Genomic DNA, 22,075 nt, shown 5'->3' on the forward strand with positions numbered 1-22,075 from the left:
GATAATTTTAAATGGGACCTTATGGCAAGTGATACCTCGTTTGAAAGGTATTGAAAATACCTATTCAGTCATACTAATTTTGTTTGAGTTTAAGCTAATTTTGATGAATAAATAAAATAATAGAAAATTGTAGTTTCGCATTTAATTAATAAAAATTCAAACCTCCGCCTATGATTACTTGTCAAAAGGGTTGACGTTGACGTAAAAACTATTAGAGAACTGAAAAACGTGAACTTTTTTGACAAAAAAAAACATAGGCGGACATTTGAATTTTTATTAATTAAATGCGAAACTACAATTTTATATTTATTTCATTTATTCACCAAAATCAAAATCAATTTATATCCAAAAAAATTAGTATGGCTGAATAGGTATTTTTAATACCTTTCAAACGAGGTATCACTTGCCATAAGGTCTCATTTAAAATTATCTGTCATGGTGGCGCTGCAACGTCATCTGTCACTATTACGTCACCTGTCATGACTAGTTAAGACGCCTACATCCGTTTATTTCCTCCCTCCAAATTTCACTATTATAAGTATAACCGTTCAAAAGATACGAGGGGGGGTACGGACTTTTGACTAGCACTGTATAGAAGCTACTAACGAGCATAACATCCTAACCTGTAATTAATATTCTAACTTCTGATTAATTTTACAAGTTCCAACTTAAACGTTTTGGTCTTATTTGTTTGATCCTATATGTTTTTCAGCATCTTATGAAGAGGGTACAACGAGCGAGTGAAGAAAGAGGACTTAACCTCAACATAAGTAAATTGAAAATCCTCTTAAATTACTATCATCGAAGTCCTTCGGCTGAACCATCGAGCTGATCTTAAAAAAAAAGTAACATTGCTTATATTTGAGTAATCATGAGAATTGCAGTCATTTTTGAATATTTGACTCAACGAGTCTGGATCAATTAAGAGAGCCGAGATAGTAATCCAGAATTCCTCTATCAGAAAACTTCATCTCTATTTAATAAATCTGTAACCACACCTAGGTACTTTAAATGTTTCATTGACAACGTTTCTCAAACATATTTCGGGAGAATTTAACATTAGTTTTTTATGTTTACACAAACAGCGTATCTTATGTAAAACAGGGTAACTTACTACCAGAGGCTATTTACGCCACTGACGGGCTTAAACATTGATGCAGTCTCTTTCCATTGTTATTCAATTTTTTTGAAATTGAAAAGAACCCTCAAACAGGTCTGTCAATGAATGCGTATAGCCAACAACAATGCCCACCTCTTCACCTTGAGTTTTGTAGACGACCAGGCCGTGCTGGCCCAGGATTCTTTAGGTATCTAGACCTTTAGGTATCTTTAGGTAGCCATTATTAGATTCTTTATGCTAGCTGCTAGAGAATATAGCAAATGGGGTCTAGAAGTTACTTTGAGAATATTGGAATTAAAAAGAGGAGGTAGACCCCGAAGATCATGGAGGGATGAAGTGGACGAGGCCATGGAAAGACGAGACCTTAGGGACGGAGAATGGCAAAACAGAAACGAATTAAGGCGTCGGCTGAAAGAAGGAAGGCGGCGACAGCTGTAAAAATCCTTATACAGTGTGACCCATTTAGATTGGAAACACCTCTATAAAATTTGAAGTTAACCGATTTTAACCAAATTTTTTTGAAGATATTCTTCTTTAGCGGCGAATCGATTGAGGGTAAAATTTGATTGATCCGCGCGCATGCGCACACCGACAGTATGGTATTAATCGTTATACGGGCTCTGATTGGGTGTTGAAATTTTGAAATGATCTCTCAATAATTGTTCAATATGGAGGTTATCGGTAAACAAAAATATTGTATAATATTAGTTTTTATTGGTGTGTGGACAGAAATAAAATCAAATTTATAATTATAGTGACTTTTTAAATAGTTTTGAAAAGCCGCAGGTACGTAATTCTAAATGTTTCAGTTGGAAATACCTAATAGTTTTAATACCTATCTATTTGGAAAATGTAAACAAAATAATGTAGTTACCTATTAGTAGGCAATGCTTTAATTTACATAATCTGATTACGAACAAACTTTCTACAAATCTTCATCTCATATATCGTTTTCTTACTCTATATTTTGTTGTATTTTATTTCGACAAAAATCAAACTAATAATTTTATTAAATTCATATAAATTTATGGTGTAAACGTTTAGTTTGTGTATATTCCCACATGACGTATACGCGAATGTGGTGCAGTTTGAAATACCGTCAACTTTCGTACGGCGCGGTAGACGTGAAGTGGGTTCAAGCCCCAAGCAAGTTATTATTTTTTTATTTTTTTTTTTTATAGATTTTATGATTGTAAGTAAGTCGGTCTTGACGGTCCAGTTAGCTGGGGCTCAGTCGATCGACAAGTTTAGTGGATTTGCGATTTGCGGTCGCTGGTTCGAGCCTCAGCTAGGTCAGGAAATTTATAAAAGGCCAACGCCGTAGTATAAAACTCAATAGAGTCTACGGCTTGGTCTGGAATAAACTGGCGTCTGATCGGCCTATGGAGGAGCGGTACGGGAAGGGATAAGGGCTTCCGGCTTGGTGATACTCCTCCATAGATCCCTACCGAAGGGCGTTGACTCCTAAGAACGGTGTATACATGGTGTGATAAGTATATTATTATATAATTTTTAAAGATATTCTTCTTTTTTGAAAGTGGTAGATAAGAAGGTTAGTTTGATTTTTAAATAAAATAAGTACAGATAACCTTTTAAGTATATTTACTTCGTTTAAATTACCTATTATATAATAGAAGAATATCTTCTTACGTGCGTACAAAGTACACACATTCTTTTTTTTAATGGCATGTAATAAAAGGTCTATTGCGGGACAAAATATGAAATATTTAGTTAAATTTTCAGGGCATTCTACGATACTTTTTCTTCGTCGAAAATAGAGAATTTGTATATTAGCGATTTTTTTATTAAAAAAATTTCTACGCCACTGGATTTAGAGTGGCTTCAAGTAGCTAGGACAAAAATTTCATTTTAAATTTATTTTAAACATTTTTTTTGTCTAGTAGTGGTTTGTTATTAAAATTATTTGAAAAATAATTAGTTTTATGGTTACCCAGCTAACAGTGTTCGTATATATGACGTCAAACAAACGTCAACATTTTGGGAGAAGTTACACAGCGATGTTACGTAACAGTTTAACGTTATTTCTACGTAACCTTTTCAACGTCACAAAAACGTCACTTTCTAGTTGAATTTTCGGTATAAATAATATATAAAAGGACTTAAAATTATTGTGTAAATAAAACCACATACATAATGTTGAAACATTTATTAAATATTTGAAATAAACATTTATTATATACCTATTTGACTTTTATGTGAGAGGAATACACAAAATTATTAAATAGCTACTTTATATAATACATAAACATACCCGTAAAGTAATCTTCATTCTTAAAGTGTAAACTGCAAACTTTAATATAAGGACTAGGCTCTTATCCCATTTTTAGAAGATATTTCCATTTATTTCGTTTTTCAACTAAACTGCCATTGAATATAATTCTATATTATTTATTCTTTTTAGGGAAAGAATGAAACGATAAATTACTATTACGCTTTATCCAAGAATCACATTGAGGCACACAACAAGAATAATTTGGTTTTTTTGCCATAACTCAATTAAAACAAACACATCAAATACATTTTAAGCACGCAAATGAAAGGTTATGTATTAATGTATATTTGAAAGGTTCGAAATAAATACGCGATGGCGCTGCAGTCTTAAACGAGATTGCCTTACGTAGCCTTACCTACCAAAAACCCACGTTTTAGGGAGGAATAAATTTATACGTATTATACCTACCAAAGAGCCACGTTTCAGAAACGAATAAATGCATACGTATAATATACGTATTAAAATTTCGTATCAGTAACGTCATTTTTTGATAAATGTTACGTAACAATACAAAAAAACCTAAATTCAACGTTAAGGTAACATTATCTTGCTAGCTGGGTATCTGTTGATAGAGGGTGTTTTTTTTGACTCGTAGCTTAGTGAGTTTTAAAATTTTAAGTTGTCTTAACTTCGTTATTAATAAATATATTTTAATGAAATTTTTGTCATAGCTATTTGAAGCCGCTCTAAATCCAGTGGCGTAGAAATTATTTTAATAAAAAAATCGCTAATACAAATTCTCCATTTTCGACGAAGAAAAAGTATCGTAGAATGCCCTGAAAATTTAACTAAATATTTCATATTTTGTCCCGCAATAGACCTTTTATTACATGACATTAAAAAAAAATTTGGTTAAAATCGGTTAACAACTTCAAATTTTATAGAGGTGTTTCCAAACTTTGAATAAAACAGGTTTGAGATTCTGTTTACCTAATAATAATACACAAGTAAAACAAGTGGACAAGTTTAAGTACAGTGGAACCCCGATAAGTCGGCCCCCGATAACCCGGAAGTCCGGCTAACCCGGACCGATTTTCATCAGACAAAAATTTAACAAATAAACAATTTAACAATTTTATCAAATAAAAATGTATGTAGGTCAAATAATATTTGAGAGATAATGTGTATTTGTGTAATTTGAACACATATAATAGTCTAAGAGCTAGTGAACCCTCCGACTAACGGTCGTCCTGTAAGGCTAGAAGTTTGTCTAGTAATAATTCATAGCACACCAAGGCTAAAAACCATGACCTGGCAGGCATCAGCGGTGCACTTGTGTCTACCAGGTGAATCGAAAAGTGCAAATTTAGGGGGTAAAATAAACTTTCTCCTGTAAGGTTTAAATTTAAGTATGTGTTTAAGTAAGTCATTTAGAAGAAATGTGTACAATGACAGGCGATTCTGAAGAGCATAAGACCTTGCCAGGCGAGGGGAAAGATTATGGGTTTTTCCTAAAATTGTTCTTTTTGCATCGAACAAATTTTTTTTAGGTTTTTTGAATCATTTCAAACAGAAAACGTCTTTTATTATTTTTCTCTTAAGTTAATAGTTTTTGTTATATGAGCGATTGAAAATTTTGAAAATTGAGAAATCGGCCATTTTTAACCCTAAATCGGACATTTATCTAAAAATTTCAATGTTGCCAAGGTACGCAGATATTCTTTAAACATTGATTGATGAAATCCCGAAGAGATTTTTGCAATAAAATATCGAAAACCCCTTTGTTTTTTTAATTTATTAATCAAGCGTGTGAGACAATGTAGTATAAGTGAGGACGTTTGAGTTTGCATAAATTCATTATCTCGAGAATGGGCAAATTTCAAGAGAAATCCTCAGACAGGTCGATTTTTATTTTTGAATTAGGACTTTTTGGCATATATATAATACTAGTGACGTCATCCATCTGGGCGTGATGACGTAATCGATGATTTTTTTAAATAAGAGTAGGGGTTGTGTGATAGCTCATTTGAAAGGTTATTTAATTCTCTATTCAGTAATATAAACATTAACATAATTATTTATACAGGGTGTACAAAAAAATTTTTTCTTCTATTTGTCAAATTTAATCAAAGTTAATTTAATAAAAAAAACTTTTTTGCACACCTTGTATAAATAATTATGTTAATGTTTATATTAGTGAATAGAAAATTCAATAACCTTTCAAATGAGCTATCACACAACCCCTACTCTCATTTAAAAAAATCATCGATTACGTCATCACGTTCAGATGGATGACGTCACTAGTATTATATATATGCCAAAAAGTCCTAATTTAAAAATAAAAATCGACCTGTCTGAGGATTTCTCTTGAAATTTGCCCATTCTCGAGATAATGAATTTATGCAAACTCAAACGTCCTCACTTATACTACAGTGTCGCACCTGCTTGATTATCAATTAAAAAAACAAAGGGGTTTTCGATATTTTATTGCAAAAACCTCTTCGGGATTTCATGAATCAATGTTTAAAGAATATCTACGTATCTTCGCAACATTGAAATTTTTAGATAAATGTCCGATTTAGGGTTAAAAATGGCCGATTTCGCAATTTTCAAAATTTTCAATCGCTTATATAACAAAAACTATTAACTTAAGAGAAAAATCCCTAAAGAAGTTTTCTGTTTGGAATGATTCAAAAAATCTAAAAAAAAATTGTTCGATGCAAAAAGAATAATTTTAGGAAAAACCCCTAATCTTTCCCCTCGCCTGGCAAGGTCTTATGCTCTTCAGAATCGCCTGTCATTGTACACATTTCTTCTGAATGACTTACTCAAACACATACTTAAATTTAAACCTTACAGGAGAAAGTTAATTTTACCCCCTAAATTTGCACTTTTCGATTCACCTGGTAGATACACGTGCACCACTGAGGCCTGCCAGGTCATGGTTTTTAGCCTTGGTGTGCTATGAATTATCACTAGAAAAATTTCTAGCCTTACAGGACGACCGTTAGTCGGAGGGTTCACTAGCTCTTAGACTATAAGTATGTACAACAGTAAAAATGATTCATGCACACGGCGGCAGGCAGAGCGACCGTCTCAGCTTATCGGAAAGAACAGGCACCTGTCTGTATTCCTTTTCCGTTATTTATGTCAAACTGTCTTAGCATTGTTTAAAATAGACGTGACTATTTAAAAATTCTTTTTTAAAACAATGGCCTTAGTCTGTTCTTAAATAACAACATTGTTTTAATCACTTCCGTTCTGTAATCGTGCTTCAGATTGTGTTTGCCTGATTTTTGTCTACGTAATGGTAACAAAACTGTAATGTTAACAAAACGTAAAAATGTTGTGACAATGGAAAAGAAACTAGAAACATTAGGTAGGATTGATAAAGGCGAATCTTTAAAATAAATTTATTGCAGCATCATAATATGATATTATGATACCATAGGTCTGGATCCTGCGTATGAAAAAAAAGTTGATTAATAGCAAGCTAAAAATTTGTTAATAGCTTAAGGGTGTCTAGTCGGATAAACTTTGATATATGAGAACACTGGAATAGGGGCAGTTTTAATTGTGGAACAGGTAAAAAATCTGGAACGGTCAGAACACGAAAATGGCACATTTGTTTTGTCCGACAGAACAGACATAAACTCTCCGAACAGAGATTAAACTCTCATGCAAAAATCAGACTGCTATTTATCACCTGTCATAATTCCTGTCATTTGACATATTCTACATGTTCCACTCATTAAAACGCCAATTTGGTGATAAATAGCAGTCTGATTTTTGCATGAGAGTTTAATCTCTGTTCGGAGAGTTTAAGTCTGTTCTGTCGGACAAAATACATGTGCCGTTTTCGTGGTCTGACCGTTCCAAATTTTTAGCCTGTTCCACAGTTAAAACTTCCCCTGTTCCAGTGTTCCCATATATTAATGTTTGTCCGACTAGACACCCTTAAGCTAATAACAAATTTTCAGCTTGCTATTTATCAACTTTTTTTTCGTACGCGGGATCCAGACCTACCATATTATGGTGTCGGTACATCTCTACAGTATGACTGAGTTTTTTACCAAGAAATGAACAAAACTCTACACTCTATACAACTATACGTAATTTAGATGTGTACTGTGCATATGTGTTTCATGTTTTTGTAATTATAATGGATAGGTTATTTATTAATTTTTACTATATTCTCCGGCTAACCCGGATTTTCGATAACCCGGATCGGCCGCGGTCCCGATTAATCCGGGTTATCGAGGTTCCACTGTACCTTGGTGTTATAAGTGGTGGGGAAGCTATAGCGAAAATATAAAATTCGATCTTTAAGAGGCATGAAAGGTCACAGGTCATAAGTGCACTCAATATATTCGGTGAGACAAAAATATTAGCAAAAGCAATAAAAAGATAGTTGGTCAAACCTTGGTTGATTCAGTTCTTACATATGGCTGCGAAGTTTGTACAATGAAAGAAAAAAAAAAGAAAAAATGTTAGCCAGTTAGTTACATAATATCATATCCTAAAATTTCTAGAATATATTGGATCGCAACGAAAAAATCAGAAACATAATGTTAGCACCACAAACAATTATTTTTGAGCGTATCAAGAAAAAAGTCGTAGATGGTTTGGTCATTTACTTCGGATGGAGGAATCAAGGTGTCAGAAACTGTGTTCTGCTGGGAACCCTCTTAACCCGGGAGCAGTCGCGCCGTTAGAAAAAATCTAACATTTAATCCTTTTCCGTGATAACTTGATGAAAAATTTTGCAACATAACTTTCCACTCGTAAGTGCCTCGAGGAAGATTGTAGTAATGCGTAGGTATTTTCTTAATTTTTTTGTGGAATTTATGGCTTTGGTGAGAACCAATTATCAGCTGTAAAATTGTTAGAAATAAATATTTTTAAAATAAGTAAGTAAATAAAAATATTATTAAATAAAAATTTGTTTTAAATTTATATTTAAATTCGGATTATTAGATTTAATCTAGCGCGCACTGCTCACGTGACAGAAGAGAGCGCGACTGTTCCCGGGTTAAATAAATAAAGGCGGCTGACCCTGTATTAAGTCATGGAGGGAGGGAGTAAATTGTGATGTGAGAGCTATAATTTAGATTTGGAAGATGTCCTGGCGCAAGATCTGACAACCGGAGAGTATTTTATTTGCCTCAGATCGGATTGTACAGTTATGGTATTTTTTATCGCTGTGTCTAGGTACACGCTAACGTGTACGCAAATAAAAAAGTTAGGTACACGCGAAACGTCATCAAGTCAGTGACGTCACTATTAAGCGTGCACCGTTACTGGTTTTTTGCATACACGCTAACTTAAACCGCGTGGTAAGATACTGCGAGTATCAGAGAGTCAGAGTGTTAGAATTATTTGTTTAACCGCGTTGTGTTTACACTTTAATATTGATTAGTAAAGAGATTTTTTATTTGTTTAGGGTTTGTTTTTAAATTAACTATGGAGTGTGGACAATTATTTAGTTCTTTTAATGAGTTTAACAACATTTTAAAACAGTATGAAAAAGATAAGAGACTACATATAAATTAATATATTAGTAAGTCAATAATATCGAGCTAGTACATATTTTATATTTTAGTATTACTTATACAGGGTGTCCCGAAAAGATTGGTCATAAATTATACCACAGATTCTGGGGTCAAAAATAGGTTGATTGAACCTCACTTACCTATATACAATAGTGCACACAAAAAGAGTTACAGCCCTTTGAAGTTACAAAATGAAAATCGATTTTTTTCATATATCGAAAACTCCTGGAGGTTTTTTATTGATAATGGACATGGGGAATTTTTATCGCAGCAACATCTTAAAAAAAATTATAGTGAAATTTGTGCACCCCATAAAAATTTTATGGGGGTTTTGTTTCCTTAAACCCCCCAAACTTTTATGTACGTTCCAATTAAATTATTATTGTGGCACCATTAGTTAAACACAATATTTTTAAAACTTTTTTGCCTCTTAGTACTTTTTTGATAAGCCAGTGTTTATCGAGATATTTTGAATATTTGTCGAATCCACCACATATTTTGTATATGGTTAAGTATGGTTATAGACACCTGTTAATAGTCTGAAAATTTATTTATAACTTAAATTTTTTGGTATATTTTGAAAAAGAAGCCACATCTCGATAAAAGTTGATTTATCAAAAAAAGACTAAGAGACAAAAAAATTTTAAAAACACTGTGTGTAACTAATGGTACCACAATAATAGTTTAATTGGAACGTACACAAACATTTGGGGGGTTTAAAGGAACAAAACCCCCATAAATTTTTTATTTAAATATAGTATAAAAGAAGCCGCATCTCGATAAAAACTGGCTTATCGAAAAAATACTAAAAGGCAAAAAAGTTTTAAAAACGTTGTGTTCAACTAATGGTACCACAATAATGAATTAATTGGAACGTACACAAAAGTTTGGGGGGGTTTAAGGGAACAAAATCCCCATAAATTTTTTATGGGGTGGACAAATTTCACTATAATTTTGTTTTAAGGTGGTCCTGCCATAAGAATGATACATGTCCGTTTTCAATAAAAAATCTCTGAGAGTTTTCGATATATTGAAAAAAATCGATTTTCATTTTGTAACTTCAGAGAGCTGTAACTTTTTTATGAGCACATTTGTACTAAGGTAAGTTAGGTTCAACCGAACTATTTTTGACCCCAGAATGTGTGGTATAATTTATGACCATTCTTTTCGGGACACCCTGTATATCTAGTATTATTAATATTATTTATAATTTAAATATGTTACAAATCAAAATTTGGTATTATTTTTTGAGAGTAAATTAAATGTAAGACCAAATACTTACAATGTCGGGATAGTATCACAGGGTTTTTCCTGGTTTTCCCTTGTGATTTACTATGAAGTCTCTAACGAGAGAATTTTACTGTCGTTGCATTTGGTTGTCTTTTTAAAGACAGATCACATGCTATAATTTTTTTGTGACGGATATTCTTAAGTTGGGGTTGATTTCATGTAATCGAATGAACTATCTTTCAGTAAGTCGTCCCAGGAACGCAACTCATAAATATTGGCAATATCATTTTAAAGTACTTACTTTGTTAACGTACTACGTGCTACGTACTAAAGTGCTTACTTTAAAATGTATATGTCTGAATTGCCAATATAAATGAGTCAGATTAAATAAATTATTAGAAGAATTTTTTTGCTTAGCAACAACACTTTTGTTTATTTTAGTAATATTTTGTATTTTGACAACGGCACCCGATTTGGGCGTCGAAACGTTAATAAAATTATTTTTTTCATTTTAATTGTGGCTTATTTCCCATATAAATAATTAATCATAAAAATGCAACAAGGAAATAGCTCAGAACAACATTTTTTTAGTTATAAGTGAAATATGTAGTATTAGTATTACCGTCGAAAATTAAAATAAAAGGAAGACCTAAAGCTTTCACAATAATAATTAACTTGTTCTGAAGCTATTTTCTTGTGGCATTTTTGTAATCAACTATTTTAAATGGAAAATAAGCCACAATTTAACTAAAAAAAAAATGATTTTATTAACGTTTCGACGTCCAAATCGGATGTCGTTGTCAAAATACAAAATATTAATAAATTAAACAAAAATGTTGTTGCTACGTAAAAAATGTCTTCCAATAATTTATTACTCTTAGTGATTTTTGTTTTTTGACGACATCCGATTTGGTCGTCGAAACGTTAATAAAATCATTTTCTTAGTTAAATTGTGGTTTATTTCCCATTTAGAATATTTTTTTTTGGTTTTGTGGCATAGACTTGGGTGTCAATTAGCCAGTCACAACTATTTTTCTATTCATACATAAAGAAGGCAATGAGGTCATTAGAGTTCCATAACAAACTGTTACACAGCTCTCTACTCAGTTCAAAAGCTGCAGCTGGCCTCTATGGACTATCCAAAATTAATAATATAACATTTAATAATATAACAATATAACAAATTTAATAATATAACAGAATAGTTGATTATAGTAATTAACTTACGTATAAAAATTATTTTAACAATATTTTGTACATGTCATGTCGACTAAATACATATTTATTTTGCTAACCTGAATATATACTTCTTTTATATATACATTGATTTATTAAAATTAAGTTTGAAACGTCTGAATAGGTCTGCTTCTCTTCCCTTAATAACAAATATTGTTCTATCAAAAAAACACTAAACATATTAAAATAGCGTGTATTACCAAAATATACAGTCACTGCGCACGCTAAATAATGACGTCACTGGCTTGATGAAGTTTAATTCGCGTGTACCTAACTTTTTTATTTGCGTACACGTTAGCGTGCACCTAGACACAGCGATTTTTTATTTGAAGATCTGGGACACTGAAGTGCTTCAGCACCTTCTAAGCTACTTAACGAGCCATGATTTCGCTGCAAACAACACTAAAAAAAAATCGTGTCAGTTGTTTTGAGTAAAATCAGTACAATTCACGCTCTTAATAATGTATGCTTGCTAGCAGAAAGCCTTGTTTGATATGTGAATGTGTTTTATAAAAGGATTTAAGTAGTTATTTTAAATAAAAAATATTTTATTACTACTATTTTTCAGTCATTACCGAGTACAATATTATGAATTCGAGAGATTCAACTAGAACTAAGCCTACAACGTCCAATAAAAACAAAATAATATGGTCCATGAAGATTCCTCACAAAAAAATCCTAACTGAATATCTTGTTCCGACTAAACCTACAAAAGAGAAGAAGCAAAAACGACTTGGCAACAACGTCTCTGAGAGCTGTTTTACACATAGTTCACTTTACGGGATTGTTATTAAGATAATATACATATTATTAAATAAAGATTTTAAAACAGTGCCCAATAGTCAACGTAAAGTTTGAGATAAACAAATCAAACTTTAATAAGAAAGTGAAAGATTCCAAAAATTTGAGTCCATATGGCACCGTAAACGACAATCGGACTTGTGTAAAACCGCTCTTATGAAAGCTAACTTCACTCAGTTCAAATTTTTGACTTTGACATGTTTTTAAAATATTTGATTTTTGTTTTGTTGATGGTTTAATTTTAATCTTGTTTTATTTAATTTACGTTATCAAATTGTTATATTGCTCTAATCTAAATTTTAAAGACTTCTATGTATAATTACTCACTTAATAAATGAGTTCCGAAACGATTGAAAACTTTTTTGGAGTATATTTGCTTTATTGTTTAAATCCCCGGTATAAAGGAAGAACCTATATAGGATACACAGTTGACCCGAATCGCAGATTAAAGCAGCATAATAAAGGAAAACAATTTGGAGGAGCCTGGAAAACTAGTAATAGAGGACCATGGTAAAATATAATAAACAAATATTTTAGGTTAAGTTAGAATTTTGAATATAATTTCTAAAAACATGGGTACAGTTGAGTCCACGAGTCTTTACCCGTGCGTCATTAATACCTGGCTAGATAAAACACACATTTGATAATTTAAATTTTAACCCATAGTAGGAGCAGTAGCTACTTACTGTCACTTGCTGTTGCGTTTAGTAAATTTCAATTTCTGACTTATTATCGACTTATTTCGTATGCCTTAAATGATGACGCACGGGTAAAGACTCGCGACTCAACTGTAAAATTGAAGCTGAGGTATTTAGTATATTGGGAGCTTGTTTCAATCAACATCATTGGCTCTACAATCCTCGGTGGTCTTGGCCTGTTCTGGAACCAGATTCCATTTCTTCGCCTTGGTTTTCCGTTCTACTCTTAACACTTGTGTCTTCCACCTGGTCCTTAAATCGTGTTCTGGACATGTCTCTTTTCCTCACTCCATCTAGTCTTTGGATATAAATGTGTTTTGACAGCTCCATCTCGTTCATTCTCTCTAAGTGGCCTAGCCATCGCAGCCTGTTTATTTTGATGAACCTACCAATACTAGGTTCACTATAAAGCTCAAAATTGTAGCACCTACACGACGTACATGATAATCTATTCTACACTCCTTTATAAATATGTCTGAGCCCTTCATTGCTTTTTGTCATCATCCACGTTTCTGATGTGCATGTATGAGGACTTTCAGTAAGTCCATTTCGTTTCGACAGGAACATTAAAAACTAGACAATACACATTACATATTTTATCAACAAACCCATGTTGTGTACATTGCTTTTTTACCATTTAGCAGAATTTTTTTTCTGAAAGACATTACAAATCATTTGTACTTTTCTTAAAAAAAGTAGCTGGAATTATAAACCTGCTTGCAGCAATCATTTGCTTTGTTTAGAGGCACATACATTCAACACAAGTGCAGGTCGAATGTTCCATGGAATTTTTGAAGTTATACTTCTTTACCGGCGATAGAGGGTGATTTTTTTATATGTTAAAACCTATCAGCCCGGCGCATGCGCATTATAACTTTGTTCTGATTGGATGTTCAAATGACATGTCAAAAATTATCCGATATGGCAGCTGTGGTTTGGAGGTAAAGGTAAAGGTAAACAAATGTATAATATATTAGTTTTATTGTTGTGAGGACAGAAACAAAAAAGTTTATAATATTGTAGTGACTTTTAAATAGTTTTTAAAAGCAACAGGTACGTAATAATTGTTAATGTATCATGGGTATAAACCTACCTATTTGATCTGCCAAAATACATAGTATGTAATACTTTTATTTATATAATTTGATTACCATCAAAATTTCTATCAATATTCACCTAATATATTGTTTTTTTACTCTATGTTTTGTTGTATTTTTTCAATTCTAAATCATTTCAATTCAAAATTAAAATAATTTGATCAATTTTCAAAATATCAAAATATCACAAGTTTAATCCGTTTAGTTAGTTGATCTTCGTAAATAATGACACATAGTGTCCGTGGCTAAGCGGAGAAGGCGAATGAATTCCAATACCAACCGCTCTTATCAGCGCTGGTTCGAGTCCCAATAGAAACTTTCTTTTTTGTTTTTTTTAATACATTTTATGATTGTAAGTATATTTATTATATAATTGTATTTTCAGAAAATACGTATTTAGTTAAAAAAAATTTCGACAATTAATGTTCAGACATCATTTGTGGCTTGTTTAATGTGTTTGTGTGTGTTTTATTTTTTTATTATTTTAATTTTTGGCACTGTTCTAATAAAAATGTTTGAGAAGTAGTAAGTATAAATTAGTTTAATATTTAAACAAAATATAAATAAAAAGTATATTAATTTCGTTTAAATCATATAATAGAAGTATAACTTCTTACGTGCGTACAAAGTACACACACATTCTTTTTTGTACTGCAATAGTAGGATTTCTCTGTATTGTCTATTCTTAAGAGCAAACAGTAGCGATCAACAGGTAGCAAAAACGCGTTCCAAGATTGCGGCTGTAATTTTGAATATTTTTTCGAGATATTTGGCACACATATTCGTAATATAATACAGAATGGCGTAATTAATTACAATAATGTAATTAAATACAATATTAAAAAAACGAGCCTGTATCGCCATTAACCCGGCACCTGCCACGTGGCTTTGCAAGGCGCCAACTGCCACGTGGCTTTGCAAGGCGCCAACTGCCACGTGGGGTGCTCACAGCACCCCTTAAAAATTTTCTGTGATCTACTTGTTTAAAAAACAAAATAATGTGTTGAGTAACACAAGGATATAAAAAAGCATGTTTTATTGACTTATTAGCCACTAATATGTTATAAAAGTTAAAAAATAAAATGAAAAAGGTGTCATAAGCAAATTAGCAAGTACCAAGCCATAATAAATGAAGTCAAGTAAAATATCTAAAAAAATTAAGATTTAGTGAGTATATAGTTTATATTAATAATTTAAATCATTTATTTCAATAAAACATGTAAATTTGACCTGTTTATCAAAAATACCAAAAAAAAATTTAAAACTTAAAGTACCAGATGATGACACCCCAATTCGATTTTAGAGCTATAAGTTCAGAATGACACTAAATAACCACTTCAAACACTAACACATCTATGCTATATAATATTATAGAAAGCTACTATGAGTCATTTTGGAACTACTAAAATTTTAGTAGTTCCAAAATGACAGAAAATCTGGGCATCGGATAAAAAAGTTTATTTAAAAAAAGTTTATTATTTTGTTCTTCTTAATGGCGGTACAGGCTCATTTTTTTAATATTACATTTAATTGCAGAGTAATTTCCACATACATAATAATATATTTTTCAAATTTAGCTCTGTACTCTATTATATTACAAATACGTGTGCCAAATATCTCGAAAAATATTCAAAATTACGGCTGCAATCTTGGAACGCATTTTTGCTACCTGTTCATCGCTACTGTTCCCTCTTAATGTTATATAAAGATTTTGACCTTATTGGTAACCATAGAAGCAGATCACTTAGACGACTATAGCTTATTTGTTCAGATATATTTTGGGAATATCCTTCATTGACCAGCTCTATATTTTTCTCAAAATATTCCTCCAATAGTAAGTTTTTTTTTCTAAATAAGTTTTCAATCCAGTAGCACAGAAAACGACAATAAATATCGTTCCCATACCACTAGATTGACAACAGGTGGAAATTCTATGGTTACTACCCCCGTGACTTTCAAAAATTATAAGCCATACGGGTGCCAAGACGAACATTAAAAGGGAATTTTAAATAATTCCCGTCCCATCTGCTCAATGTGGTAAAGTTCCAACGAGAAAGCTTCCTAAGTACTCCACAAAAGAGTAAATGAATTAAAAATGTATGAATATTTTCAATTTCTTTGCAATCCGAAAATGCAGCAACATTATACTCTAGTTAAATCAGGGAGTCAAGAAAGAGTCTATAACGGTTTCTGGGATTTTTTCTGCTCATCAGTAGAAAACATTATGAAGTATCCTCTCATCTACTGATGACGGGAAGAAAAAAAAATCCCCAAAACCAGTATAGACTCTTCCTACACTCTCCGATTTAAGTAGAGTATAATGATGCTGCATTTTCGGATTGCAAAGAAATTGAAAATGTTTATACATTTTTTAGTTTTATCTGTTTCAACATGAAAATTTGACAAATAGTTGAGTTAGCAAGTTTGTACTTTTTATCTCAGAATATAACAACGGTGAATTTTTTTAGGTCAATGGTTATGATTATACATGGATTTCCAAATGACATATCCGCTCTTAGAGTAAGTATTTGCATCATTACAGTACCATGATCTGTATCAACCATCAACTGCTTTTAGTTTGAATGGGCATGGCAGCATCCTCATACATCCAGGAGACTGAAACATGTAGGTAAGAAGAAAAGGAATGAAAAAACTTTTAACTTTTGCCTACGAGTTCTTTCCGAGATGTTGAAAATTGGACCATGGTGCAGATTACCACTTACAATAAGATGGTTAAATTCTACATTTGCCACTGACTTTGCTGTAAGTATTATTCCTTAACTCACTTATTTAAATGTCGGATAGAAAGAGCCAGAAGTGCATTCATGAAATTCAGAAACGTCTTTACGAACTCTGAATTTGACCTAAACCTAAGATTAAGATTCACAAAATGCTATATATGGTCGGTGCTCCTATATGGCATGGAAGGATGGACTTTAAAAATAAACACAATGAATAAGCTAGAGGCATTTGAGATGTGGATCTATCGACGAATCCTTAAAGTTCCCTGGACCGCAAGAATAACAAATGAAGAAATCCTGAGAAGAATTGGTACAGAACGACAATTGATGTGCACAATTAAACAGAGAAAAACGGCATACCTGGGACACATAATTAGAAATGAAAGATATCAGTTTCTGCAAACCTTAATTGAAGGAAAGATCGAAGGAAGAAGGGGAGTGGGCAGGAAGAAAATGTCATGGCTCCGTAATGTCAAACAATGGACAGGACTAAAAAACATAGGAGACCTAATACATACTGCAAGGGATAGAGAAAAATGGTCAAACGTGATCGCGAACATCCATTAGTGGATTGCATAAGAAGAAGGAGATTCCTTAACTCTTGATGCAAAGTAGAATGTATTCAACCTATAATCATGGAATGATCATAGAATAATTCAACTGAGACAGCACTCTATTCAGCATTTCATGGTCACTTTGCAGTGCGAGCAGCATATCCCCATATAAAGCTTATGGAACCTTGCAGCTCAGTGTTGCCGGTTTTAAGTAGACGAACTTAAAGTCCGTCTAAATAGAATATTCCTGAAGTCCAAAACATCTTGATTTGAAAATCTATGGATTTTATTATTCTTAACTAATTCATAGATAGGAACGTACTATGAAAGATATTTATACGATGGCAATGCTGATGTTTACTTCTTAGAACATAAAAATATTTGCTTAAAATATATCTCTTGGCAAAACTGTTCTTCGTAAGAGTCTGTACTGAAAGGTGACCGTGAAACGGAGGATAGACTCATAGAAAAAGTGAAGAACACAATTGAAAATAAGGAGGTGATGCTGGAAGTCTTTTTGGATATAGAGCGGGATTTCAACAACACTTCACTAATATCCATAACCAATTCTCTGAGACGTAAAGGAGTCGAGGATATATTTGTTTGAATTGGATAGAATTTATGCTCATGAATAGCGTTGTAAATACCATCATTCTTGAAGAGACCTTGTTACCTCGGATTGACAGAGGATGTCAACAGGGAGAGTTCTGTCCCCACTAATGTGGAATCTGCTGATGAACGGACTAATAGGGATTTAGAAGACATAAAACAATTGGATATGCGGATGATTTGGTAATCATCTCACAAGGAAAGTACAATACAGTAGTCAGAGATTGTATGAACGAAGCCCTTGAACTAGTGAGACAATGTACTTATAAGTCCCCACAAATCCACTATAGCTCTCACACGCCAGGGGAAATTAGGTCCTCTAAAGCTGCAGGGCTAAAACATTCAACGAAAAGAAGAGGTAAAATATCTCAGGGTAATGCTAGACTCAAAGCTTACCTGGAACCGGAATTATAAAAATGAACAAGCAGTGTAGTGACATATTATGTATATTTAATGCATTTCCATGAGTTACAAACTAAAATTTAAAGAAAAGCGGTAACCTCTTACATATTTTACTATATGTTATCTCAAATTTAGAACATGTTATAATAGAAGGGGAGCATCGTATGCTAAATTTGCAGATACTATAGTTTATTTTTTAACCAGGAGGAGTAAACTAAAAAGGCAGATTCACACCCAAGAAAGTCACTAGAATAATAACCAAATACATCTTCTTTTTGGTTGATCTAGTCGGCCCTCAACTATAATATATAAATATTATATTAAATTAATATGTTGCTAAAGAGTTCCAAAAACAACTGCTTTTTATATAAAAGCAGACCAACAATCTAAAAATTAAAGGAATAACACAGAAAACACAAGAATCGCCGATATAACTTAATTAACCTATGAAATGTCACTAGTGTCAAAATTAGATAAATGTCATTAGTGTCAAAATTTTGTAACAGTGGAGTAAACTTGCCTGCGGTTGGACCAATTACAAACAAGCAATACAGCTTGGTAAATTTTAATCACTCCTCTTGGTTTAAAAACAAACCATAAAGCGTCATGAGACCTATTGGGTTGTGAAGATTAGGTCCTAAAACCAAAAAAAAAAGGTAAGTTTTCCATTTTAGTGGGGATTTTCCATTTTTTAATTTAATTTTTCATTTCCAAAAACTGTTTTTTTTTCGATTATAGCGCTATCTATCCCTAATTCGAAAAAATGTCTCAAATAAAAGCTAATAATTTTTACGTAAGAAATCCAAATCTGCAATACAAAATGGGAGTTCCTATTTAAGATTTTAAAGTTACCCCCACCTTTTCTCTGTGAGTGGTCGTGTTTGGTGTCATTCGATAGTTTTTTGAAAAATACTGAACACATATTTTTTAGTTTTTTGATCTAATGTTCATTTCGCAAAATATTGTGGGTTTCCTATTTGAAATTTTAAAATTACCTCCTACCCCATGAGGGGTCGTGTTTGGTATCATTCGATATATTTTTGAAAAATATTAAACATATATTTTTCAATTTGATGTTAATTTCGCGAAATATTCACTTTTTTGTGAAACTTTGTGACTCTGCCATTTCTTTACATGCACAAATCATCAGATTTTTGAAATATACACTGTTCTTCATGTACTTAAATTACCTTGTCTTAATATGACGTTTTCGAGTTTTTCTAGGGATAGATTTTTTTACGGACTGCCCCCAATGCACGCCAGTGTATTAAGAGTCCATAGTAGGGGTACATTTACAGGGTACAAGGTTTCTACCCATGTGATTTTGTGACTCGCTCGAGTAACTGCAAAAATCCCAGCTTGGACTCTCCTACCATAAGATATTTGACCAATTTTCAGTTTTTTTTTGTAGTATCCTAGTATTGCCATAAAAATTATACATTTTAGCTTCTGAATTATATTTGTAGGTACCACCACTTCATATGCCGATTTGTCATGGATCAGTAATCAGTAAGAAGATTGAAAAAAGTTCATCCACCCAAAGTAGCTCCAATTTAAGTTATAAAATCTGTGATATTTGTTCTTTGGCCATAACAGGACAAATTTTGAAATGCGTTAACTACACTTGTGATCTCAATAGCCACGTAACTTGCTTATCTAATAAGTTTTTGAAATTGGGTGAATATGTCCCAGTTGAAGGAGAGTGTCCAAAATGCGAGAAGGTATTTTTGTGGGGCGATTTAGTGAGAAAATTTAAGGGATGTTATAATAATATGGATCTGGAAGTTACGGTAGAAGATGCTGCCGAATTTTATATGTCTGATTCAGACTGATTTTTTTTTATTGTCCTTAAGTTTACATTGTATATTTTTTACGCGGAATGTGTCATGGATGTGATTAAGAATTATTTGACTGTTTTGAACATTTTTGAACTTATTTATCTTATTTGTAGCATTATGTAGGTACTTAAAATATTACTATTGATGACATTTTGGTATAAAAATAAAGGAAACTTTTAAATTCCAGGATTATATACACACATCGCAAAAGTCTAGGGATATTTTTATAACATGATTAAATAATTATGCGTGTGGCTGGCCTCCACACCATCTAAACCTTTAGATCCTAGAAACCCCAACGGACGACCATGGCCCTCCATGGGCTGTCAGCGGTCACCGATGATGATGATAAAATTAATACAAATAAATTTATGTGATCGTTTAATTTCAACTGAATCTGTACAGTTGCTCATCCTGTAGATTTTTGCGAGGAAAACAAAACAGTAAAAGTGATGACGAATATTTGACATTGTGAACAGGAGAGGGAAAAACTATGGTTTGTATACTGCAGCAAATATTCTGGTAGTTTCGATTTTGTTCGTGGTATAAAGTTCTTCTTTAATTAGTACATTGCAAATGTTGTTTTTTATCATGTAACGACGTCATTTAACTTTAGATGAGATGAATAGGGCTGTAGGACTTTTTTAAGGTGACATGGAGCAAACTAATGTATCTGAGCGCATGGGAATCTTCCAAAGTATTATAAGTTAATTGTGGCAGCGTTTTTGTGACACTAGAAGTCTAGTCGAACGTCATCCAGGACGTGACGCGCTACATCTGCAGTTCAAGATCGATTTTTAGTGTTAACCGCTAGAAAATAACCAACAATTACAGCACCTGAATTGATTAGCGACTTGCAGCGGGCACACCAGATAACCATAGGGCGTGATACTGTAAGAAATCATCTCCATAAAACTAATCTGTACAGTCGAAGGCCACTGAGATGTCCACCTATCTCCAGAGGCATTTGCTCTGCAAGATTAGAGTGGTGTCATGACTATCAAAACTGTGATGCATATTATAGCCCAGTTTTGTTTATAATAAATATACATTAATAGTCCTGTCGCCAGCGGGGTACAACGGCATCCTTTATTCAGATGGACTTACCCAAGTTTTTTTTATGTATTTTGAGCCATAGAACACGAATTTTTTGGGTAATAGTTGATTCGGATGTCGATAAGATTGTTATAAACAAAGAAATTGAGGAATTACGTAACAACGATTTTTCGCAGAACATTTTTTTTTGTATTTTTTGGGTGATTCTCGGCAAAAAATGGTCTTAAAAGTTTTTTCGTAGGATGCATAGTTTTCGAGATAAACGCGGTTGAATTTTCAAAAAATCGAAAAATTGCAATTTTCGAACCCGAATAACTTTTGATTAAAAAATAAAATAGCAATTCTGCTTACCGCATTTGAAAGTTCAAGTAAAGTTATACGGGTTTTGATTATTTTTATTGCTAAAAATTAATTTTTTTATTGTCAAACAAAGCTATAAACAAATAGTGTTTCCCGTGCCCAATGCATGCGTTTTAATGCATGCTACGTAGAAATTGCCTGTTTGTAGGCGCGCCTACTCGTTCGATCTTAAATGAGAGATGCATTGAAAACATCACTTAAGCATTATGTGTTTATAGCTTTGTTTAACAATAAAAAAAATTAATTTTTAGCAATACAAATAATCAAAGTCGACAGAATTTTACTTGAACTTTCAAATGCGGTAAGCAGAATTGGTATTTTATTTTTTAATCAAAAGTTATTCAGGTTCAAAAATTGTAATTTTTCGATTTTTTTAAAGTTTAACCGCGTTTATCTCGAAAACTATGCATCCTACGAAAAAACTTGTAAGAACATTTTTCGCTTATAATGATCCAAAAAATACATAAAATGAATAGAATAATTTTTATTTGCATAAAATTTTTACATATTTGAGCAAATAACGTCAAGTAAAAGTAAAAGTAATAGAC

The 22,075-nt window shown here is 32.5% G+C and overlaps 2 protein-coding genes across 2 annotated transcripts in view; both read left to right on the forward strand.

Moving 5' to 3' along the window:
- LOC114331753 (tetraspanin-33) overlaps positions 1–12,532 on the forward strand; it is a 59,921-nt gene extending 47,389 nt beyond the window's left edge. The window contains exon 6 of the mRNA XM_028281386.2: positions 11,940–12,532. Coding sequence (XP_028137187.2) covers positions 11,940–11,982 — 43 coding nt within the window. The 3' untranslated portion in view covers positions 11,983–12,532. The remainder of the gene's footprint in view (positions 1–11,939) is intronic.
- Positions 12,442–20,276, forward strand: LOC126878431 (structure-specific endonuclease subunit slx1). Its single transcript, XM_028281388.2, has 4 exons — positions 12,442–12,682; positions 16,436–16,487; positions 16,545–16,730; positions 19,740–20,276. The coding sequence occupies exons 1-4, from the start codon at positions 12,507–12,509 to the stop codon at positions 20,103–20,105; spliced, it is 780 nt and encodes a 259-aa protein (XP_028137189.2). The 5' UTR covers positions 12,442–12,506; the 3' UTR covers positions 20,106–20,276.
- Positions 20,277–22,075: the final 1,799 nt, after the last annotated feature.

The sequence above is a fragment of the Diabrotica virgifera genome, chromosome 5 (genome assembly GCF_917563875.1).
Source record: "Diabrotica virgifera virgifera chromosome 5, PGI_DIABVI_V3a".
NCBI classification, from domain to species: Eukaryota; Metazoa; Arthropoda; class Insecta; order Coleoptera; family Chrysomelidae; genus Diabrotica; species Diabrotica virgifera.